The sequence below is a fragment of the Numenius arquata genome, chromosome 16, assembly GCF_964106895.1.
Source record: "Numenius arquata chromosome 16, bNumArq3.hap1.1, whole genome shotgun sequence".
Classification (NCBI taxonomy): Eukaryota; Metazoa; Chordata; class Aves; order Charadriiformes; family Scolopacidae; genus Numenius; species Numenius arquata.
The window spans coordinates 2,025,784-2,051,100 of NC_133591.1; the positions used below are offsets into that span (position 1 = coordinate 2,025,784).

Genomic DNA, 25,317 nt, shown 5'->3' on the forward strand with positions numbered 1-25,317 from the left:
TGGCGGTGCTGCAAGAGAGGGGGGCACATGGCACCGAGAGTGAGCAGCGCGTGTGGGACGGGGTCGGTCACCGGGGCCCCCCCTTCTCCGGTGTTTCCGCTGGGGGCGGATCTCGGCTCCTCCCTCCCCCGCCGCTGGGCTGCTCCGCTGGAGCCGCCGCCCTGGGCAGCGGTTTCCGTCGGCGAGCCGACTCGGAGAGAACAGTGAATGCAATTACACTTTATTGCAAGGAATTCGGCAAATGAGTATTTTTTAGCACCAGGAACTTAAGTGTTTTTATTTTAACGAGCCACCTCTCGGCGCTGGCTGGGCCGCGCACAGCCGCTTGCCCTCGCTGCTGTCAAATGCCAGCCTCACTAAGCGTGACCAAAACGGGATCTTAATTACCAGCGTCATTGTTTTCTGGGACCGCAGGAGGTTTAAGCGCCTTCCCAGCGGCGCGGCGCCCCGTTAGGCCGCTCCAGCCCGTACACCGGCAGCGCGCAGCCTGGGCGGCCTATGGCGGGAGCCCGCGGCCGGCCCCACGGCGGGTGCCGCGGCCCCCGTGCTCCGTGCGAGGGCCACCCCGCCGGGCCCCGACGCCGAGGGGTGCCGCGGTGCGGCTGGGCCGGCGCTGGTCCCCCCCCCCGCGGCACCGGAAGCGGCACCGGGCGGGAGCCGGTCTGGCGGCGCGTCCTGATTGGCTGCCCAAGGGTGAGGTGGGGCGCTCGCGGGAGCTGCGCGCCCTCGGATTGGCGGCGGCCGGCGCAGGCGCGTCGTGGTGCGCTGGGGTCAGGAGCGGGCGCGGGGACGCACGGCGCGGCGGGATTGGGCGAGCCGGCCGGTGGGGGCGGAGCCTCCCCCGGAAGCGCGCGGTGCAGCATGGGCAGGCGGCGCCGGTGGCGCCTGCGCAGTGCGGGCCTGCGAGGGGAAGATGGTGCTGATCAAGGAATTGTGAGTCGGGGGTGGCGGCGGCGGGGCGGGAGACGGCGCGAGCCCGGGGCCCGTACCGATGCGGCGGGCGCCTCTCGTGCTCCTCTATGCCGGGCCCGGGCGCCGCCGCTGTGGGGCAGGGCTTGCCCCGGCCCGCGCCCCGCTGGGCCTCCCCCGGTAGCGCCCGGGCCGCCGCCTCGGCCCAGCCGCGGGGCCGCGCCGCCTCGGCCGCTCCCTTCTTGCTGGTGGGGCCTCAAGGGACCGCGGTGTCCGGCGGCTGAGCGGGGGCGGCGGGCGCGCCCCGGGCCGCCGCACCCATCCGGGCCGGGCCGCCGCCGCCTCCCCGCCGCGGGGCTCACGGAGCGGCTCGGCGGGGGCCGGGAGCGCTGGCGGCCCGGGGCGCGGGTCTGCTTTGTGCTTCTCTGCCCTCTCCGTGCGGTGGTGCCGGCTGCCATGTCCCCTGCCTCGGCCTTAAGTAGTCGCTTGGCACCAGACCGTGACATGGGCTTCACCCGCACGTCGGAGCGTGTCCGCGGTCGGGGTGAGCCTGGCGCCTGATCCCTGCCCCGGAGCGAGTGACTTGTGTACCCGCACAATGAGTTTCTCAGACCCGTTCCCTCGGGGCTAATGTTTCCCCAAGGTGGCCATGTCGGTGTGTTCCCCCTGCCGAGCTGGGAGATTTTGTGGCATCTCCTGTTCTTTTGAGTCGGGACCCCCCCTCCTGCTTAGAAAGGAACTGGAGTGGCAGTGGTGACAGTCCTGGAGCGGCGTCAGTGTCCTTCATCGCTCCGGAGTTATCTGCTCCGGTGGTGCTGGGAGCTCCATGTCGTTGGGTAGATCTTCCCCTTAAGATCTCCCCCCTTCTGCCAGCAAACCACCAGCTGGTTCGTTCCTCCCTCCCACCGCTTTAGCTTTAAATTGCCTGAAAGTCTAGTAATAGATAAGCTCTGCTGTGGTAGTAAAGGTGATGTGTGAGTTCAAAATAATAGTAGTAAATGTGTTTGTTAGGTACCAAACAGTCTTCTAAGGATGCTTCAAAGATTTACCTGAACTTCAGAGGGGAGGTGCACACTGATGGGACGGAGGTACCAGTGCCATATCTGGCAGCGTGGCACACAGAACCAAGTGTCCTGCTCTTTCTTGTTTTTTCAAAGCTTCTCTCTGAAGATTTCACAGTTTAAATAAAACTATTTCAGTGAGGCACATAGTAGACTAAAATAGAAAAAATTTTATCCAGTAAGGGATAAAGGAGAAGTTGTGGGGAAATTGAAGACTGGATTTGATTGTGGGGATGATCGTTTCTGTCTTCTCAAGGTTGCGTTTTCTGCCGTGCAGGGGGGGCGCAGGGCAGTCAAGCTGCTGGAGTCATTTTCATGTAGTACCTAAAGAAAAACATCAAACTCACTGTTCACAAAGTGCCGGACACAGCAGGGGGTAGCAAGAGTTGAATCGGTGAACTGTAACTTTCCTCCTCTCTCCAGCAGTGGACAGGCTTAATTTATGTTCCTGCTTTCAGGAACATTGCATTGCATTGAATCTGAAGGGCCCTACCATTGTCAGGAAAGGAGGTGACATCACTTAAAAGCCCAAGGAACAATGCAGTTTTTCTGTGATGTTGTTTTGCAACAATAATGATTTGCATTGTCTTTGTCCATTTTATTGTGTGAGGTGAAACGGGAAAATACTGTGTGTGCAGTGCAGGGTTGTGAGAAATCCCCCTCTGCATCCCCTGCTGTCGCTGTTAACTGTCCAGTGGTTTGTATTAGAACTAAACCCTTTGCCTAAAACACACTTGCTTCTGCCACCTAAAGGGGATAGGAGCTGTGCTTGCTTTTTGAATGATTCGTAACTGCTGCAATTACCAAAATTCATCTTTAGGCTGTGAGGGCCTGTGCATTTGTACTTTTAAATTGTAGAGACAGGGCTGCTGAGCTCGCTCCTCAAAGCCTGAACAGATTCGGCCCAATACGAAGTTATGGCAGGGCGGGAGGCAGGGCCTTGATTTCTTGGCTCTTTTCTGCAGCTTGTGATGTTCCTTAGCCCCCTTTTCCCCTTTTGTAATGTATCTGTCATTAAATTTTACTTGGGTTTCTTGGACTATACCCATGCAGCCTTACTGTCACAGAGCATTTCTAAAAAGAAAACGCGAGTTAACTCATTTTGACCTTTCTTGAATGTCTTTGTTACAGTTTATACCTGTCATCTGCAGATGAAGCCTAATTTTTCTTTTTATTGAATTTGCTCTTTTTCAGCCGAGTGGTTTTACCTTGCTCAGTGCAAGAGGTACGTCCTCATCCTACCTGCTTTTTTGGAGTGATGGGTGGGAGGAGGTTGGTGTTGTATCTAAAGCTGGTGAGCCTGGATGCAATCGTTGCCCGTGCTGTGTGCCCGCCGGTCTGCCACGCGTGTGTAAGCCACCAGTGGAGCGGAGTTAAACCTCTTGCAGATCAGTGAATTTCAAAGCAGGCAAAGAACCTTATTTCTGAGCCGTTCTGGGCTTACGAGCAAGAAAGTTGTGCAATTCTGAACTAGAGCAGAATTTTCCTGCTGATCGAGGCATTGAGTGGCTCCGGGCCTTTTCCTAAAGGGAAAGGTAGGAGTCATCTTCCAAGGTGTGAAGCCTGCAATTTAGATGGGACCGAGACACATATTTGGTGTTCTGTAATGCATTAACGTGAAACAAGCTGATTATATATGCTTGGCAGCTACAGATACATTTTGCCAGTGGATTGTCATATTTTACTAAGTATTTTTATATGATGTATTTTACTTTCCTGATCATTTTGTTTGTACTAACAAATTTTCACTGGAAACAGCTGAATTTTTTTATGCATTAAAAGTTTTGGCTAACTTTAATATTGAAATTTTTCTTCTCTTAACTCTTTAGTATCAAGTTGGGCAACTTTATTCTGTGGCAGAAGCTAGCAAAAATGAAACAGGAGGTGGCGAAGGAATTCAAGTCTTAAAAAACGAGCCTTACGAAAAGGATGGCGAGAAGGGACAATATACTCACAAAATCTATCACTTAAAGAGGTGAGAAAAACATTGATACGTACTATGGTCTCCTGGGTGTTGAGCGAGGAATGTTTGAAAGTGAGGGCAGCCTTCCATTGTTTACTGTTCTGGGCTACTTGGGATTTTCTGCCACTCTAATTTGCTGAATTGTGCGTGAATGCTCTGGTGAGTGGAAAAACATGTGAAATACAGTGGATTTTAAATATGTGGATAGAGAGAACCATGCAAAATGTCCCACCTGTAACTAGGCAAAAGAATCTCTAAGTAGGCATAATATTAATTCTTAGTATAATAGCTGAAGTGATAGGTTGGTATCACAGGTGCTTTGTAGGATAACCCAAAGGTAAGGGGTGTTGATATAGATTGATAGGGAAAAGGAGAATGGTTATTGCGTTATAAAGGAAGAATATTTTTATATGATCTGGTATTTAAGAAAGAGTTCTTATTGCCTGAATGCTGTTGGAGGTTATAGAGAGGTGGGGGTCGGTCTCTTCTCCCAAGTCACAGGGGATGGGACAAGAGGAAATGGCCTCAAGTTGCGCCAGGGGAGGTTCAGATTGGATATTAGGAAAAATGTAGACACTGAAAGGGTTCTTAAGCCTTGGAATGGGCTGCCCAGGGCAGTGGTTGAGGCACCATCCCTGGAGGGATTTAAAAGCCGGGTTGACACAGAGCTTAGAGACATGGTTTAGTGATGGTTTTTATCAAAGTTGGGTTGATGGTTGGACTGGATGATCTGAAAGGTCCCTTCCAACCTGGACAATTCTGTGATTCTAAAAACACTCTGTAAGGCATCAGACAAGTTCTTGTGGTGTGGTAGGGTAATGTTTTTCAAAGAGAGAGTGAGTAAGGTAAAGAATATTTTCAGAAGTTAGATGCGTTTCAGAATGGGTAAAACCTGGGTTATTTCAAAAACTGCCCCAAATGGGGTCTGAACCTCCAGGGATTAACAGGCGATGTAACTCCAGAGGGCTGCAGCACCGTAAGGGCAGCCGTGGTGTTAGAATCTGTAATGTGTTGTCAAGTTGTGAGGATTAGTATTCGAAACATTTATAGTTGGGGAAAAAAAGATCTAAAAAGTTGAAGAACTGAATACATTTACAGTTGGGTACTTGTGGGGCGGAACAGAGACGATGTGGGGAATAAATGGTGTAGAGCAGGAGTGTTCAAAAGCGTCTGGATGTTTAGTGTCTCAGCTGTGTGGAAGTAAACATGAAGGGAAATTGTCTTCAGGGCTGTGTTACGTAGGGTTGTTGCAGGTTGTAGTTCCTTTTGGTTGGCAGTGGGCACAAACTAGAGAGAAACCAGAGGGAAGTGTGGGCAGCACGACTCGTGTGGCAGAGCTGAAAGAATCGTGGTTGCTTATTCTAGAAGAAAAGTCCCAGGTGAGTGGGACATAAGGAATGTGAAAAAGGAATCATCAGCTGTTTGGGTTTTTTTTGAATCTAAAAGAAAAAAAGGACAGAAACTTACCTTTTTTAAAGAAAGACTGAGGATGGAACACTTACGTAGATGGAACTCTGTCTGTCCATACACACATGTGTACATGTAGTTTGTTTAAGCTCGCCTACTTAAGGGCACCAGCCTCAAGTATTCTCCTAGGTAATACCAAATTTCATAGATTCATAGATTGGTCCAGGCCGGAAGGGACCTCCAAAGGTCATCTAGTCCGACCTCCCCGCAGTCAGCAGGGACACCCCCAACTAGACGAGGTTGCCCAGGGCCTCGTCGAGCTTCACCTTGAATATCTCAAGGGAAGGGGCCTCAACCACCTCCCTGGGCAACCTGTTCCACCACCCTCAGAGTAAAGAACTTTTTCCTAATATCCAATCTAAATCTCCCCTTCTCCAACTTAAAACCATTGCCCCTTGTTCTGTCACTGCAGGCCTTTGTAAACAGACCCTCCCCAGCCTTCCTGTAGCCCCCCCTCAGGGACTGGAAGGCCGCTATGAGGTCTCCCCGGAGCCTTCTCTTCTCCAGGCTGAACAACCCCAGCTCCCTCAGCCTGTCCTCATAGGAGAGGTGCTCCAACCCCCTGATCATTTTAGTGGCCCTCCTCTGGACCCTCTCTATCAGGTCCATGTCCTTCCTGTATTGAGGGCTCCAGACCTGCACACAGTACTCCAGGTGAGGTCTCACCAGAGCGGAGGATCCCCTCTTTGGATCTGCTGGCAACACTTCTTTTGATGCAGCCCAGGATGCGATTGGCCTTCTGGGCTGCAAGTGCACACTGCCTGCTCGTGTCCAGCTTCTCGTCCGTCAGCACCCCCAAGTCCCTTCCCTCAGGGCTGCTTTCTAATACCTCATCTCCCAGTCTGTATTTATACCGAGGATTGTTTTGGCCCAGGTGCAGGACCCTGCACTTGCTTTTGTTGAACCTCATGAGGTTCATCTGAGCGCACCTCTCCAGCCTGTCCAGGTCCCTCTGAATGACATCCTGTCCCTCTGGTGTATCGACAACACCATACAGCTTGGTGTCATCTGCAAACTTGCTGATGGTGCTCTCAATCCCTCTGTCTATGTCGTTGATAAAAATGTTAGACAGTACCGGTCTCGGCACGGACCCTTGAGGGACACCACTTGTCACTGCTCTCCATCTGGACTTAAAGCCATTGAGTACCACCCTCTGGATGCGACCATCCAGCCAATTCCTTATCCACTGAACAGTCCACCCATCAAATCCGTATCCCTCCAATTTGGCAAGCAGGATGTTGTGAGGGACCGTGTCAAAGGCCTTACTGAAGTCCAGATAGATCACGTCCATAGGTCGTCCCTTATCTACTGACCTAGTCACTCTATCATAGAAGGCCACTAGGTTAGTCAGGCAGGGCCTGCCCCTAGTAAAGCCATGCTGGCTATCTTGAATCATCTCCGTGTCCTCCATGTGCCCAAGCATGGCATCTAGAAGGATCTGTTCCATGATCTTCCCAGGCACGGAGGGGAGGCTGACAGGTCAGTAGTTCCCAGGGTCTTCCTTTCTACCCTTTTTAAAAATGGGTGTGATGTTTCCTCTCTTCCAGTCTGCAGGGACTTCACCTGACCGCCACGACTTTTCAAATATCATGGAAAGTGGCTTGGCAACTACATCAGCCAGTTCCTTCAGGACTCTGGGGTGTATTTCATCAGGTCCCATGGACTTGTATATCTTCAGGTTCCTCAGTTGATCACCTACAATGTCTTCACTTACAGTGGGAGGGACTTTGTCACCTTGGTCACTAACTTGTGGGCCATCAACATGGGAGCTAGGAGGAAGCTCTTGTATCATTTCTCTTGTATCAGATTTTTTTTTACGTTTTTTTTTTCCCAACCATCTGATTTTTGGCAGCTGTCACGGGCACTCTATTGGACCAGGGGGCAGATGTTACTGGGGATAGTAACACTACTGCTTACGTTCCCTCTTCAGGCATGGCTGAAATAGCTGGATGTCGCCTTGTACATCGTAACCTTTAATGTGCTTGGATAGATTGTGCCTTTTTTATTAGAGTGGGTAAAAACAATGAGGAATTTCAACTGGCAAAAATCTAAAAAATGTTGTCGCTGTTTGTTTCTCACAGTAAAGTTCCTGGTTTCGTAAGGATGTTTGCTCCAGAAGGCTCCCTGGTCTTCCACGAGAAGGCTTGGAACGCGTATCCCTACTGTAGAACAAGTAGGTCTAGCGTTGTGTGTTTTGTTGTCGGTGTTCAGTCAAGGAACAGTCGTAAGTGGCTTAGGAAAAAAGAGGGTGCCATCAAGTGGAAAAAATATATTTCAGATTTTAATGTTGTGTTTGTGAGATCTCCTCTGAAAAGGAGAGTTTCTGCAGAGCAGCCTCAATGGACCAGTTCGCTGGTTCCTACAGGGTCTTGGTATCCAGTGTCCCTGGGGTAAGGCTGAAGAGGTGATTCTCTTGAGGTCTAGAAGAAAGCCTGTTTGAAAAGAATTTAATTCTTCATACTCTGTTAGAATAGAGTGACTGCTTTATTTTAATACTTTTAATTGCATGCGTTTTTAGGAGTAGGCGTTATTTCTTTCGTGTTTCTGTTGAATAGTTTGAAGTATCTTATAACAAACTCCTAAGGTTAAGGCCAGCAAGTCAGAGTCTGCTGAAGTCTCTGACTCGCACACAAACCCTGTTAGACTCATTTTCAATGTTTCTTCTACTGTGAAGCAATAATTATATGGGAGATTTTTCATAAACAATTGTATCTAATAACACTTTGTGTTTCCTTTTCATTTTCATTGCGTGTGTTTCCAATGACCAGTTGTGACAGTGAGTATTTGAATTATTTTCAGTCCTATCTTGGGTTTTTTGAAGTATATTTTATCTGTTATTACTGCTACAATTGACTCTGACTCTAGCAAAGTAGCTCCAGCCTTTCATATATGCCCTGCCAGGGTTGCTGGCATAGAGCTCCTTGTTACTTTATTTGTCTGAACTTGGCTATAATTAGAAAGAACTGTAATTTGTCAGAGAAATGCTTTCATTTTTTTACATCTCCTTTTATGCCTTTACTTACCATTACAGCTGCATAATGTCTATCCTGGTAGGACATATTGCTAAAAAGGGGAAAAAAAAAATAAATCAAAAGCCAAATCAGAGGTTTCTGCACTCTTGAACGCAGGAAGAGTGATGAAATAAAATCAGTCTGAAATGCCATTTCTGTCAAGTGAAATCCTGCCTCAGTTAAAGTGGGTTAACTGGGAATCTAAATCATCGGAGCTGGTGGGTTGGGGTGTTTTGTTTTTTATTCAAGATGTGTGGGAAAGAGATCATTAAGACTTTATTTCCCCATGTATATATTTTGGTCACCTGTTTGAGGAAGCTTGTAAGCTCCGTGTTAAATCGCTTTATCTGCTCACTTAAAAACTCATTTAGGTTGTCACTAGGTGGGTGCAACAGAAGGAGTAACAAATGAGTTTGTGAACTGTTTAGTTTGTCTCACCGTGGTACACGTACACACCCTGACACACGTACACACAGATGTATTTTAGTTGTTTTGTCTTAACTGCAGTATTAATAATTTGAAAATTATTTCAAAATAGAGGTAAAGAATTTCAGGGTTGAGGAAGAAGGCTGGTAAATGACACTGTTATTTCTATTTGTACGCACAGGGTTAGAGTTGATTTCTTTCTTGCTGCTGTAGCTGATACTTAAGATTTCGATGCCAGTGATTTCATCATACCTATTTCTGTGTGTAGTTTGGGGGCTGTTTCTTTTGTAATTTATATAGAGTATGTTGTTAGTCAAGGCTTAGTAATGACTTATATGTAAATACCATTTATCTAAACTCTTAGCAGAGAGGTGTAATCAAACTCATGCTGTTTGATTTGTCTTCTTGCAGAATGAATACATGAAAGATGACTTCTTCATAAAAATTGAGACCTGGCATAAACCAGATCTGGGAACATCAGAGAACGTGAGTTGGGATTTGGATATCGAGCATTAGTAAGGTTTTCAACACACATTTATCCAGAATATCCATTTATTCCGTACCTGGTGTTGGCGGATAATTACTGCATAAAGTCGAAGCTTTGCCAGTGATTAATGTAAAACAAGAAAAGCCGTACTCAAATCTTCCGAAGGTGATCAAGCTGTCTGATGGAATGAGGTGCAAGAACTAGAAAAGGTTTTTATTTTTTACGTTGAGGTCAACGCAGATGCTTGATTCTCACTCAAATATTTAAATAGATTTTTAGTAAGTTCTTTTTAATTTCATGTTCTTCTACCTTAGACACGCTACTGCTACTTGGGCTAACAAGTTTGAAAACAGGTTTCACAAGGCTTTTGGACCTTATCTGTGCTCACTTCTGTAGAGTTACGTATTGAAGCTGCTTCTGTGAATTTTCCAGGCTGACGATACTCTCGCTTTCCTCCCCAGACAGTTGATTTGGTTCCTGGGTCTCTTCAGGAGATTTTTAACTATACTGACAAATGTATTTATAAACCATCCACAGAGGAATAGTTGTCAGTATGTTTTCAGTGCGTGCAGGAGCTGTTGTGCTGGACGTGCTGCAGAGGAGGAGAGTATTTCTTGGGCAGCTCTGCTTGCTCCAAGTGTAAGTTTGGGTACAGTGAGCAGACATCAGGTGTGAAGCTGATTTACATAATCTTTGTATACCTTCACACCTCAGACACTCCGTCTGGTCCATATTAAAGGCAGCCCTATGACTTAGGGAACCTACTAGATGTAGTCAAGTTACTGAAACCTGCCATATTTGCACGGCCAAAAAGCTCCTGCAGATTATGGAATGGGTAATGTTCCTAATTAGAGGTTGATTTCGTTAGCGCTGATGAGTGTGACAGAAGAATACAGCTGAGTCTTAAATCCAGGTTTCCTGAATGCACAAGAACTGAAGGCTTTGGGCTGGTTTGGAATTGGTTAGTGAGGGAATTAAAATGTACCTGTGGAGATTATTCCCTTTTAGAAAGGCAGAGGAGGAAAGGGTGGGGTTTGAGGACACTGTCTTTATGAAGTCCAGAAAAAAATCCATGGCACGGGTACATTCTGCGTAAGGTACATCGCTGTGCAAGGTGACAGCATGGGAATCATTCCTTTTTCTCTTTCTGCAGGTGCACAATTTAGATCCAAACACATGGAAGAGTGTTGAAGTTGTTCATATTGACATTGCAGATAGGACTCAAGTAGAACCAGGAGTAAGTAAATGCTGTTGGGGTACGGGTGTAGCACGCGGCTGATTCCATTGATGCTTGGTGTTGATGGGGAATAAACTAAAATGGGATTTTACCAACCAATAAATGGAAATTGTCTTGAATAGAATCATTCATTCTAAAGTTCCAAACTTAGTAAATGCATTTACAGCATCAGTCTACTGAATTTGACTTCTAGTGGCACAACTGGGACATGAAGGGCACGGGCTTTTGGCAAAGGTGTGTGAAGGGCAAAGGTTTCTGCTTCATAAATTCCCATTTGCCTTCTCGGTGTCGGTGTATAACCTGTGCTGTTGCTGAACTGATGTTTAACAGGTGATCTGTGGATTTACACGTGTGAAAATACTTTGGAGAACCTCCGTGTAAACCAAATCAAACGTGTCTGGCCTATTTTGAAGTGGAAGTGTTCAAGGCCAGGCTGGATGGGGCTTTGAGCAACCTGCTCTAGTGAGAGGTGTCCCTGCCCATGGCAGGGGGGTTGGAACTAGATGATCTTTAAGGTCCTTTCCAACTCTAGCCATTCTATGATTCTATGATTCTATGATTCTATTTTAATGCAGCGAGGAATGGTTTTGCTGCCCCTTGTTCTTTCAGACATTCCGTATGACCTTAGAGCTGAGCCGGCAGGTAAACGTGCATTCCCTCTTCCGTGCCTGGAATTGTGGCAGACAATTCCAGATCTGTCAGAGCGCTTGTTTGATCACAGGACATGTAAACAAAGGGTTGTGCTTATTAACGTGTGTTGAATATCAGTGTTTACTCTGTTTGAAGGACTCTCAGGCTTTGCTGTGTGTCCTCTTGCACTATTAAATTCACACCCTGCCTTTGATATTGCCTGTCTCCTTTGCACCCAAGGCTGACAAAGGGTGTTACGCTACGAGAAATTGTGGGTTTGGCTCAAAGATTCATCTAAACCAGTATCCTGTTAGTGGGTAGCAGATACTTGGGGAAGGATAAGAAAGCTGGGGAAGGATGGAATACTGGAAACTGAGAGATACTTGTCCCCGAAAGATCAATCTGGATTTAAAGGACCTGCAGAGGCAGTGGCTGTGTGTGCCCTGCCGTGTTCATTAGCCACTGACATGCCCAGGAGCACATCTAAGCCAGTTTTGAACCCACTTACACTTTTGACCTTTAAGGCATCATGAATTCTGTAAAGTGTTTATCTTTAAGTCCATCTTTGTGTGAAAGCCATTTTATATGTGGAAGTCCTCGGAACTGTTTTCAGTACATTATCCTCTTTTTTTTCTTTCTTTTGTGTATTTGACCTACAGAGTCTCAAAACTATGAGTGCAGAGTGGTTTAATCCACAGTCTTAAGTCTCTTCTGATGTTTCTATATTCCTTTTTTTTTTTTTTTTGGTAACTTCTAACACCACTCTACTATTTTTTAGCAGATATTTTGAGCAAATATTTTCAAATTCAGGCTCTCAGTGTAGCCCATCATTGTGCAGGAGTACCTGGAAGTAATTTTCAGTGTGTGATTCAGATTTTTGTTTCGTCTCCCAGAAATTCGGTTTTGCGGAGTCCTGACTTTATGAAACAGCCTGACTTTGTACTCACACTTCCATGCGAACGTTGATAACTCAGTTATCTGCAGGCTGTCACCCTTCCCACTTGTTTGCCCCCTTTACTAGACAGTTACAGATTAATTAGCAGAAATTTTCTGTGACCCACACTTTTAGTCTCTTCTGTTATGAAAATATGCAGTTTCTGGCCTGTTTTCTCCTTCTTTACTGCTTATGACTCCGTTAGAAAGATTTTCCATTTACACTAATGTCTTTATGAAGTTTAGGTAATGGAACTTGAGGAATATTTATTTTTGTTTTTTTTTTAAGTTCAGCTACATCGTAGTAACAAAATTGCCCTGGTCTATGGGATCACTTTATGCCTTCAGGGAAGGCTGTTGGTTTTGGGAAGTGAATGTCCCCCATGAAAGCATGAGCTGTTTTCCGTGGGATCTGTTTGTCCAGAGGTTCTTTTCCTGCCGTTCTGTCGTCGTTGTTCGGTGATGTCGGAGCAGTCACTGGTTTGCTCTGTCGGGCAGTTTCTGGAATCGCGTGCGTTGTATGGCTTTTTTTTTTTTAATGCTCGTTCTCTGGCAGTTCTCATTCTTGGAGGCTGGGTGGGTTTTTTTGGTGTGTTAATTTTTTAGGGAAAAGGAATAGTCGGTGTTGCTAAAGGGAAGTTTTATTTGTCCATTTATTTTCTCAGTCATAGTTTTGCCTGGAAAAGCAACCTGATTGTACTGTCTTGGATAAAAGTAGGTCTGAAAGAATGGAACTACCTCTATAAGATCCAGCAATTTTGATAAAAGTCTTGATATATTCAAAATTTATCCATGTGTTCAGTGAAGGAACCTTGTCCAACCCATTGCAGTGTGGCGGTTACTTCAGGTTCAGAACTACAATCAGCATAAATCTAAAAATAGTAAATTTCTTTGAGATACTAATGGCATGCACATGCGAACTCATGCTCGTTTAAGTATGTATAGAAATAATTTGGCTGACATCTGTGGCTTTCTTTAGATAGAAATTTAACCCTGCCCTCTCCTAATCATCTCCAGCATACAATCTATGTAGCTTTATATGATTTGTGTATAAAAATCACTTCCCAGGAGAGTAAAACTTTTTGAAGAGTAAGCAGAAGTGAATACTCAATTAACATCAGAAGAGGCTCCGTTTTTGGAAACAATTTGTAAGAAAGTAGAGTGGAGTGCAAACAAAGAAATTGAAATCAGGTTTATAGCTATTTTTGTCCAATGAAGAAATTAAAAGTCAACTTTAGATGGTAGTGGATCTTCATTATATTACTTGAAACAAAGTTTAAAAATACAACTTTATAGACATCAGTCAAATTAATTAACACATGCATGAAGTACTAGAGGTACAGGATTTCTCTGTGCTGGGCAGTGAGTACAATCCCTTCTTCTTCAGTTTGAAGAGATACAGTGGAATATAGGAAATGCTCTTTCCTAGTCTGTAAGAGTGTTTAAAGATTCATGAGTAAAAGAGCTGTTTTTCTGATAGTTGGATCTCCCCCATTGGACTTAATTTATCAGGTGGCAGGCATCTAAGAAGTCCGTATTACTAGTCCAGAAGCTCAGTAGCATCGTTCTGGTTTCTATCCCCTGACCAAGGCTTTTTTCATACTGTCCTGGGTGCTTATAAATTGTCGTATCTTCTGGACAGCCTTATAAGACCTTTAACTTCTAGCGCGTGGCACCACACTGTAGTGTGTGTCTGTGCTGATTTAAATGGCTGAAGTTTATTATTTTATTTTGGTTTATTTTTTGTTTGAACCTTGGCTTTCTTTCAAAAGTGATTTCAGGGAACAGCTCACTTGATAACTGTCCTGTAGCTACAGGGCTCTTCAGGAGACGAGGATAACTCTAAAACATGTTATTAAAAGCCATTTAGCTGGACCTACCCAAAATAAGCCAATGCTGGACGTGCCTATCAGTTAAGTGGTGCTGGTGGTTGTTTCAGCTATGGGAGTTGGGGGTGTGACATACTTTGATGTGTGATTGTGCTGTGATGGAGTATTCACAGAGCTATGGACCACGTTGGAGCGAAGCGCTCGTATGTGCTTCCTTCCGCAGTCAGCTTTCTGCGCCTTTTCTGCTCGACAGCACACAGTTGTGTGTTCTCCTCTTTAAAAAATACTAATGCCATATTGAGTTGAAAAGCCAGAAATTGTGTCCACCTGCCTAGTTAGTCTTACGCCGCTCTGTGCTCAGGAGGTTTTTGCCATGAATTTGCAGATAAGACGTCAGACCTGTATCATTTTTATGTTAGGTTCTGAAAGTTTTCTTCAAATCATTCTGTCCCTTTATATTTGCTTTCGGGTTTTATACTGCTTGGTAGAGTGAAGTATGAGCTATCAGCAGGGCTGTTGTTGCTTTTAGCAGGTCTTATAAATGAGAATGGGAATTGTAAAGAAGCACCCGGATTCTGGGGTTGTTGCAATTACTACTTTATTGTATGTGGTTCACAGTCTCTCTAAATAATTCTTTATAATAGTTTGTTGCGTTCATGCATATTATATTGAGATTTTGAGCAGAAACTGCCTATGAAACGCTATTTGTGTATTTCTTTGAAATGGTTTTTAGCTCCTCTATGTTGTTATGCTGCTGCATAATGATGTTTTGCCTGTCGAGCTTTCAAGAGGGCTTCAGGGGTTTTTAGCTGTAATATTTGTTCCAGCAGCCGCCTGTTTTTCTTCCTAAGAAGGACTTGTTGCTGTCAGGAGTTAAGCTCTTGCTGCAAAGATATTTTCCTTAAACTCTGCAAAGAACTGCTGTTTATTTGTGCTTTGGCTCTAGTCCAGTCTTTTTCCTTGCATGCTGGTAGGGTTTGTGTGTCGGGAAGAGTTCCTACAATGCTCTCTTGTCCATCTAGACGTTAATCTAGACAGAGATGGGTTGGTTTTTTTCATTGTCCTTAACAGGAGTTGGTTTAACCGAGTCCTGAAAGGTCTTGGTTCAAAGTTTCTGTATAATACAACATACAGGTATGAAGTGCCTACGGTATGAGATACCACAGGTTTGGTTAGCGAATGCGGTTTTTAATATTGAAGCTTTGGAGGATTTTGAATGAACCGGCTGTTACGTGGAAATAGTGAAGTTTGTGGATATTTTTGCTTTGTTTCTCTCTTTATTTTTTTTCAGGAAGGAGGTTGCAATGCAAATGTAGAAATCACTGAGTATATTTCACTTTAATCATGTGGCGAAACCATTTATACTTGTGCATTATATGGAATGTGGAAGCTGTCTTTCTGCTGGAGAAAAAGCCTTGCTTTCTGAAGGTTGTTTAGCTTTCTTCGAGCAAGGATGCTGACTTCTTAAGTTCTGGGGGTTTTAATTAATATTTTATGTAGATTTTACATTGTAGTGCTTACAAAGGAAAGTAGATCAGTTACATTTCTGTATTTATAAGGAAGCTTGGAGCTGTTTTACTGCAGATTTTTGACAGTGCCTTATGGCAACTCGTAGTGAGTTGAGGCGTTTCATCTTTGGTGTGTGTCTAACCCTGGGTATCTTGCTCATGCCGTGAGGCATCCGTTAGTCCCGTGTAAGCCTCTCGGAGTATGTTGATTCTTCCTGTCCTTTCCAGTTACTGGATACTACAGGACTGTAAAAAGTGATGGGAATTACTTTGACAAGTTTACAGTGGGGTTTTGGTCTTTGAAACTGATTTTGTCCTAGGCCTTATAAGCTAGTGCAAAGGTACAGTCTAGTTACGAGTAATGTCACCTCCTCAAAATAGGTGCACTTTATAATCTTACGCGGAGTGATCCGTCCAGTCTCCTGGGGATTTTTCTTACTGACATCGACATTTTCAGATCGCACCAGAACAACGTACTTTTCTCAGTAGTGATCAACAATGAGGAAGGTGAAAACCTCCGCTCTCTGCTTATTCCCAAGTGGAACTGGTGCAGGAAGGGCCCGTTAGGCAGCAATTACAGCCAGTGTTGTCTAATTGGAACCAGAAGACATGACGAATAATAAAACATACAGTTATGATATAGAAATAATAAATAGATTTATATAATATCATGTAAAATAATAAGTATATAAATAATAAAATATATTATTCAACTCTATTTATATTAGCCTTTTTTCCCCATGGTATATGACTCGGTAAGCAGCGATGTCTGGTGTAAATCTGTGCCTCTCAGTCTGTGCTCAGCCTGGGGATGGCTCAAAGGCTGAGATTATGCCGTTTCCCATTTTGCCGGTTATCTCACTTATGCCTTCTTCCCTTTCTCTTCTGCCTTCTCAGGATGATGATCTCATATGATGCAGCTTGGAACATGTTAGCACACTAGTTTCTGTGTTAGTGCTTTCTCTTCCCCTCAAAAGTTTACAAAACCAGTAGGATAGAGCTTATGTCGCATCGTACGCAGCACAAGGGAGTTCTGAGGGAGAAGGGAGCCCTGGTGTGCTCTCGTGGTGTAAACAGATCACGAGCGGGTGTGATGGAGTATTCATAGATTCATAGATTGGTCCAGGCCGGAAGGGACCTCCAAAGGTCATCTAGTCCGACCTCCCCGCAGTCAGCAGGGACACCCCCAACTAGACGAGGTTGCCCAGGGCCTCATCGAGCTTCACCTTGAATATCTCAAGGGAAGGGGCCTCAACCACCTCCCTGGGCAACCTGTTCCAGTGTTCCACCAACGGTCCATTCAACACAGACCGACTCCACCTACCCTGCTCCAGACTGCTCAGGAGAATCAATTCCATAGTCTTGAACAGAAGCTTAATGCTGATGTTGAATCTGGTTGGGTTTTTTCTGACTCTCAGGGTTTTTTTTTATATTCCAGGACTACAAAGCTGATGAAGACCCTGCGTTATTCCAGTCGGTTAAGACGAAGAGAGGACCTCTGGGGCCAAACTGGAAGGTACTAAGAACTGATGTTACAACCTTAGGAAGTCTTTATCAGCAGAAAAAAAATACTTCACCGTTCCTTAGAGACCAGCAATGGTAGTCTTAAAACAGGGGGCAGAAATTCAGTACTACTTGTCTTTTTTGTATTCAGTTAAAATTCCAAATGCGTTAATAAGCGAAGGTAATTTGCCTTTTCACAGTAGACCCAAAAGTAAAAACTACTCTGGTGCTTGTTATTGTAATCGAGCTGCATTGTCCTTTCAAAGTGTCAGAAAGTGTATTACAGTGGAAATCATGAAAATGAAATCCATGTTAAGACTAAGATTTATAGTATATGTTTGCAACGTGGGTGGAATTGTCTTACAGATTTACCTTGATTGTTAATTCCTGTTACCCTACGGTCAGAGTACAGTGCTGAGTATTTACTAATACTTAGAATTCTTAATAATATTTATAATTATAATAAAATTTTTAATTTAGTTTACTAAAAATTTATAATGTAATTTATAATTATAATACTTAGAATTATACTTCCTAATAATTATAATAAATTAAAGTGACAAGTAAATTTAAAAAAAAATAATTAAAAATTCCTTTTTCTTCTCCATAAACAGAAAGAGCTAGCAACTGATGAAGAGTGTCCTAAAATGTGCGCTTACAAGTTGGTGACTATCAAATTTAAATGGTGGGGACTGCAGAACAAAGTTGAAAACTTTATACAGAAGGTAAGTGCTGGTTCCTTGCTGTGGGGTGTTGCTGGGGGGCAGGTAGGGTGGTTCTGTGTTGCTCTGGGGGTTTTTTGAGGAGGAACAGTGGTGAAGTTTCCTATCGGTTGCTATTTCTGTTTGTTTCTTCAGCAATTACTACCATTTGTGTCTTGATCTACCAGCGGTGGCATTTCATTGGTGGCAAGAAATGACTTTCGCAGTTAAAAAAGCAAAGAGTCTGTGTCATGTAGGTTTAACACTCAGTTTTGTAAGCAACAACACTTGACAGGAAGAGAGTTCTTTGACTCTTTTTCATTTCCTCATAAGCTGAAAGTTGCATACAACATGTGCTGGTGTTTCTCCAGTATGTTATGGTTTTTTTATTAATCTGTTCATGTGTTTTCAGACCTTTTTCATTGTGGTAACCAGGACTCTTAGCTCAGAGCGGACCACACAGCTAACTGCATTCAGTGTGTATGAATTTCAATAAATATGGTAGCAAAAGAGAAAAACTTCAAGCAATAGTAATTAAAAATGAGGTGGAGAAGGTAGTTTATGATGACCACAGTACAAAGTAAGGGCAAGTAGACACTGGAGACTGTCTCTAGTGCGGTGGTAGTTTTGAAAGGAACTAGCCGTTGTGAGGCTACGTTTATTCTGTTTCGTGCTACCTTGGAGCTAGAACAGATTTTAAAAGGATTCTTCAGCCTTTTTCAAGTAACCATGTGTTAGATTTGCTCAGCGTTGTGTTTGAGGACAGTCAGTACCTTGGGCGATGCAAAACCTGTCTTAAAGCACTTGAGAAATGAGGTGACTTTAAATTGGCTCCAGGAAAGTGAGGAGGCTGAACCTGACACAGCGTGCACCTAAAGATCATCACTTTTTGAGCTGAATGGCTGCATCACTTCACCAGACTTTGGCAAAATGTAGGCCGTTATTATCTAATGTTTATTTATCTTCTTAAAGCAAGAAAAAAGGATATTTACCAACTTTCACCGCCAGTTGTTCTGTTGGATTGACAAGTGGATTGATCTGACTATGGAAGACATTAGGAGAATGGAGGATGAAACCCAAAAGGAGCTGGAAGCGGTAAGAACGATGGTTTTTTCAGGTTGATATTTGTGTACTATCAACCTGTAGATTTCTCTGGTCAGGAACTGACGAAAGTCAGGTGGTGTCCATCCCCTTGTGTGTGTTTGGGCAGTTGCTGATGATGTTACAGCCCTTTAGCACTTCTCCTGGGCAGACCCTGCTCTTCAAGCTGCTGCGTTCTGTCTTGTGTCGGGCTGGAAGGTAAATTCACTAAATCCAGAGCGTCTGCCCCAACCACCTCTTTATTTATGGTGTCCCATTCACAGCACACTCGCACCGAGTCCCATTCAGTGCCTTTTTACCACTTGCTACTTAGAACTCGGAGCTGTCATCTTGCTTTTCCATCATGTGTCTTGCTTTGTTTCATTTCTAATCCTCATCAGATCTGATTACTTTTTCTCTTCAAACGTGTCTTCAGGCAAGCTTGTGTGTGTCACACGACGGCTCCTCCCGATTAGCACACCAAAATGGAGAAATTCACTTGCAAAAAGGAAGTCAGTAAAATTCATAGGCTTCAGACAGCGTCAGTTTTCATGCGTTAGTGGCTGTGAGGACCAGATACACACAGCCTGATCTGGCTTTGCACCGATATCTAGAAGGAAACTCTCTCTTTCTCTGCTCTTTCCTTGAAGAGGCAGAGGAACATCACAGATTAGGCAGGAAGCCTTCTTCTGTAGCATCTTTCCAGAGCGTGACCTTTGGCATGAACCTTTCTCATTTAAAATCCTGCAGGTTTATGAAGTTCTTTGCAGCCTTTGGATTTGCAGTTCTGTTTCCTCCCATTTTTCCCTTCATTCCCCAAACCCACTCAGCTCATCGCTTCCCTTCCATTGTCTTGGTTCTTTCAAGACATGATGTGTCTTTAACTATAACTTGCTTTTTTGGCATGGTTTAACTCATTTCAGCTGCCAGACATCTTTAGTCAGGTTGCCTGGTGCTTTACTCCTACTGTTGACCCTGGTTCTGAAGTGCGTTTTGTGGTTTGAGCCTCGCACATCTTTTATTTTAGTTTCAAAATCAGCCGTAGCTCCTCCATCCCCACTTGTGCTCTCCGGGTTTGGGCTTTAGGAACTGTGTGGAGCCATCCTGCGTTGCCTAGAGATGTTTTTCGGGTTTGGAAGAAGCGTTTCTTCACTCTTCCGTGTGTGAGTAGGTCGATGTTCTGAGCTGGTAGAACCAAACTTTCTTTTCAGACAAGCTGAGAGGTTTGTCTGCGTTGGCAGCAGAGCCCAGGATGTGCTTTGGGTAAGAGTGATGTTCACTCGCTCTTGCAAACACTCTGCTCTCTCATCGGCATTTGGATATTTTTGATTATGGCAGGTGTTCTCTCAAATCACATGGATTTCTTCTTTAATTCCACTTTATTCCAGAACCCATTCCTAGAGCCACCTGTTCCTGGGTGTCTGTGAAGGAGGCAGAGCAACTGCTTCCCTCTCTGTAGCTGATGTTTGTCAGAAGGGTTCTCTTTCACACGCCCATAGTTATTTATTTGGAATGAAACAGATTTCATCCAGTTTCTCTGAGAAAGGGTAGTGGGAGCGTGAGGAGAGCGCACAAGGAGTGTGTTGGAGAGACTGAGCAGCACTTGACACATCTGTGTGTGAGAGAAACTCCCTTTTGTGTCTCTGTGGATGTTTGTCTTCCTGTAGAGAAAGTTCTGTTTCACGTTTTGCACTGGTAAGTAACTTCTTTTAAATACTTTTTGCCAAATATTTGCTGCTTTTTAGTTCTTACTTTAACCCAAACCCAGATCACATCTTCCTGGGTATAACATTTATCCTCGTTTTTAAATATCAAACATATTTATTTACCGTTTTGGTAATGGTACCGTTTACCATTTTTGTTGTGTAAGATGTAAGCATCAGGAACTTAAGTGTATTGTTGAAAAAGTCAGTTTTTCACAAGAGAAATGTATTGGTTAGTTACACTAACCCAGCTTTTCTATGTGTATTGTGAAATGTGAGAGGAGTGGGGACCTACTGTTAAAATATGTTGGTTTTTCTCAACTGTTTTAATAGGGGTATCTACAAAAACCTATAAATGATGCATTTTCAAGGTTTTTGTGGTGAAGTACATTATTGGAGAATAACCTAAAGACAAAAATATCAGTGCCAAATAAAACAGGAATGATCATTTTATCCCAAATAATTTGGTTTTATGTTTCATATTCAACTGCTTCACCCATTGTGCTAAACAATAACTTCCATTAAATCCCAAGGATACCCCAAATCCTTTGTTTCACGGCCAGGAGCTCTGGGAAGTGAGTGCTTAGTGATACAAGAAGAGTATCTTCCCGCTCCCGTCCCCGCAGAGCGGCAGTCGGGTTTTTGGTGGTGTTGGTCCCTGCAGTTCTGTGATGCATAAAACCAAACCAGTGCAGAAAACATGCCCAGCGACACCGGCAGCACCCCATTTTCTTACACACACCCATTCCTGCTGCTGTCCCTGTCTCACTAACACCTTTTCTTCTTTCTGGCTTGGACTAATCTTTCTCCTTGGATCCTCTGCACATTTCAGTTTTCCTTGGTCCCCTTCTTCGTCTTAAGACCATTTTTATGTTTTCGATCTCTGTTTCTGTTACTTTTTTGTTACTCTCTGAGTCCTCATCAGTGTTCTTCAGAGTTTCTCTGTCCCAGCTCATCCTTTTCTCACTGTTTATCTTTCACTTAGTGCTTCATGCATCTCACTTCTGGAGCTGAGAAGCACCTTTGCTTCATTAAATCCATGTCAGTTAATCAGTGCGGAGTAGAAAAGCAGCTGACCCTGCCAGAGCACTGTGACCGACCTCCCTCAGGTCTTCCTGAGGGCAGAAATGCCACGTTGGGTATTTCGAGCAGCGTGGCTCCATGCTGAAGCATCGTGGGCCCTTAAATTTAAGCAGCATCGTTTCCAGCTGCTGTACGGTTCCTAGGCTTCCTCACCAAACAAATACCAAATACCCCATCTCCAAAAAACCTCAGCTGTAGCTGAGGCTGGTCCTGGCCAGGGAAAGGCAGGTCCTGGTCATGTAGATCGTTACTTCTCTCTTACTAACCAACAGCGCGATAGGTTCTGTGTGTGGTAGCTCACAGTTTTATTTTACGTTTAGATGCGTAAGAAGGGTTCCGTTCGAGGCACTTTGGCTGCTGACGCCTAGAGGAGTTCTCTGTAGGTTCTGAGGCAAATCAAGCTGTGTAAGTCAACTGCTGGATGGCAAAGGAGAAAAGGGATTAATGTTCTGATGGATGGGAATTGCTGGCAGGAATCATCTACAACCATAGAGTAGTTTGGGTTGGAAGGGACCTTTAAAGGCCATCTAGTCCAATGCCCCCCTGCCATGAGCAGGGACATCTACAGCTAGACCAGGTTGCTCAAAGCCCCGTCCAACCTAGCCTTGAATGTTTCCAGGGATGGGACACCTACCACCATTCTGGGCAACCTGGGCCAGGGTTTCACCACCCTCATTGTAAACAGTTTCTTCCTTATATCTAGTCTAAATTTACCCTCTTTTAGTTTAAAACCATTCCCCCTTGTCCTGTCACAACAGGTCCTCCTATAAAGTTTGTCCCCATCTTAGAAGCCCCTTTCAGATACTGAAAGGCCCCGATAAGGTCTCCCTGGAGACTTCTCTTCTCCAGGCTGAACAACCCCAACTCTCCCAGCCTGAATGGAAGTATATCCAGATAACGCTTCTGGGCCTTCCCTCCCTCCTGTTTGATAACTTCTTGGTGATCAAACGGTTGCAGATGACCCTTGGTGTCATCTCCAGGGTACATACGAGACCTTCTGCACAGATGGACGCTGTAAAGGCTGGGCAGGTGGCAGAATGCTTGAGGCATTGGCCACGTAGCCCGGTTCCTTGTGCTTAGCTAGTACAGAAACCCAAAGTGGGTGACTCTGAACCTGCGAAGTAGCCTTTTGGGCCCAAATCAGAGAAGTTAGTGAGCATCATTTTGCTGCACACTCAGCAGCAAAGGGGAACTGTGGACTGTCATCTTCAAGGCATGTTAAGTTCTTGAAGTCCAGTTCCACACAGACATTTATAAGTATTAAATTGTGTTAAAACTCTTACTGGGGGAAACAGGTTGTCTGAGAGTTACAAGGTTTTGAGTGTTTATGCCCAATACTTTAATGGTGGTGTTTCCCGCTGTGACTGGTTTAACCCCCCGGGTGGGATCCCCGGCCAAAGCAGGTCCAAAATCCTGGTGATGAAGTGTGAGGCTCCTCGGAGGCGGGAGCCGCTGCCCACCAGCGAGGGCAAACTAAGATTCCCAAGTTAAGATTCCCTGCCGAGTCTTGCATTGCTTTGGTACGATTTGCTGGGTCCTGGTGACGTTTTGACCACCCTGCCCTGTCTCTCTTGGAGATAATAAAACTGCCTCTTTAAAACTTAACGTTTGAGGACGCTATTAACCCTTCATTGTGTATTTTCTTTCTCCGCAGTTACGTTATCAAGGCCAAGTCAGAGGAACAAGTGCTGCCAATGATGAATGATGATGGATTTAACCGTCACATGCAGTGTTGATATACAAATGTGTGTGTGGATGCATGATTATTTGTATATAATTATATATACGCACATGCATACTGAAGGGGTTGTTACAGTGTCTCCAGGGTACTCTACCTGTCCTCAGCAACGATTCAAAGGAAACTGCTTTCATTCTGTAAACTTGAAGCAAATAAAAAAAATCAACTGAGTAGTGTCATTTAAAGGACGAATTAACTGCAGAATTATCCTAACTGGTATGTTTCATGAATGTCAATATTGGACCAATTTATTCCCTCCTTGGTTTCTTTCCCACCCCCCCCGTCTCGAGTCACTCTGCTATAACTTGCCCGTATCTCACTGTAAAGAAACGGATTCAAATAAGTTCATTTCAGTTTTGTGTCTTCCCTATGTGATTATTTTTGGAATAGGAACAATGAATGTATTTATAGCTATTTATTTCTGGATTGTCATTATCCTATAGTCAAATCAGCAAAAAAAAAAATTTCTATTAGTGGAAATTGGAAGACTTTTACTGTTGAGTAAGTTTAACTCAAACTTTATCCATTCACTGATTTAAAAGGGAAAAAAAAAACATGTTTTATTGGACTTTTGTACATTGAAATGCTAATGGTTTTTCTTCATTAAAATTGGCAAGATTAAGGAAAAATGGCTTGTGATTTATAAAAATAATTGCAACTTGAAATTTTCCAGAAGCTGATTTTATCGACAAAGCTACTGACGATACTTGTAGAATATTTTGAGTGTATCTCAGGGCGGGCAGTGGGAGTGAAGGGGGGGACAGCCCTTCCCTAAAGTAATTCTTCTGTTGATGAAATGGCGATTTTTCCAGAGTTTGGCTTTGGAAGCTATGCAAATGGTCTTGATTTCACACCCGTTACGCAATGGAATATAATGGTGATTTTTTTAGCTCTTTTCATGTTGAAAATACACTTTAAAAAAAGATGTATACTTTCAGATATGATGAAAGTTTAAATTGTAGCATCTGACGTATTTCTCTTGATATTTGTTAGGAGTAGACACATAAAAGTAAAGATGGTGTAATAAAGACCTCCTGTAGATACCTCTCAAATAGGGAAAATGTCTTCAGCATTTTTTAAGGAAATATTCAGAGCATATCATAGATGTATATTACCAAAATCCTTGCTAGATCAGAAACAAATTATTTTAAAAACACTAGTTAGATAAAGTTCTGTTAACGCCTGGTTTCCTCCCAGCATCGCCAGACACCTCCGTGGGACAAGCCCTGCTTTTAAGCTTCTGTCTTCTTAATTTCACCTAAATCCAGGTATTTTGGAATGATTTGGGACCTGCCTTGCTGACAAATGGAGGGATGTGATTTTCATTAGAGGCAGTGACAGAATTTCCCAAAGCTTGCAGGGTGGGCCGGGTGTGGGGATTCCACCCCCCCTGCTCTGGAATTGCACCCTGTGCTGCAAAATTCATTTTTTAAATTTTGTTTTTCCTTTATTGATTTGCAGTTAAACAGTTATTTGTCCTCTGTACCATCAGGGGGTTGGATTTGTAAATATACAGAGGGACGTGCACACACACACACACACACACACGCATATGCAGGTAGGATTTTGGAAGCCGAGGGGGGGCTGCACCCCTTCCCCCCAGGGCTCCGTCCTCTTCGGTGCTGGGACACGAGTCCCGTGGGACACAAACTGAGGGAAAGGGACCCAGAATTTCCAGGGTTTTGGATTAGTTGTGAATAATCGGAGAGAATCTTGTAGTGAATGTAAAATGTTTAGTTTACTTTGGCAGTCTCTGGTGTGACCTACAGTAAAACAGTCGATGAAATTTAATTAAATAAATTTGATCATAAAATGCTCTGTCTCTTTTCTTAGGTATTAGTTTTTGCAGTTTGCTAACGAGCTGGCCTTTCTTGAGCTGGGTGAGGAGGCTGGAAGCCCTCTGAGGACACGCTGCAGCGGTTGTGAGCTCAAACCTGGCTTTGAATGTTAGTCCTGAGTGGGGGGGAGGGAAGGGCTTGTTGGATTTTTGTGGTGTTTCAGGATTTCAGGCCGAGCAGCACAAACTTCACGGGAATAATGTAGAGTAG

The 25,317-nt window shown here is 44.3% G+C and overlaps 1 protein-coding gene across 2 annotated transcripts; it reads left to right on the forward strand.

The window, feature by feature from the left end:
• The first annotated feature begins 913 nt into the window (after positions 1–913).
• Positions 914–25,078, forward strand: PITPNB (phosphatidylinositol transfer protein beta). Of its 2 annotated transcripts, none has more exons than XM_074159399.1 (11): positions 914–933; positions 3,165–3,195; positions 3,800–3,945; positions 7,482–7,573; positions 8,169–8,176; positions 9,249–9,323; positions 10,478–10,561; positions 16,900–16,977; positions 17,579–17,689; positions 18,638–18,760; positions 23,186–25,078. In XM_074159399.1, exons 1-11 carry the CDS (start codon positions 914–916, stop codon positions 23,234–23,236), a joined length of 819 nt encoding a protein of 272 aa, XP_074015500.1. In that variant the 3' UTR covers positions 23,237–25,078. The 2 variants fall into 2 exon arrangements, with proteins under 2 accessions (XP_074015500.1, XP_074015501.1); XM_074159400.1 differs by lacking the exon at positions 23,186–25,078 and adding an exon at positions 21,852–21,936.
• Positions 25,079–25,317: the final 239 nt, after the last annotated feature.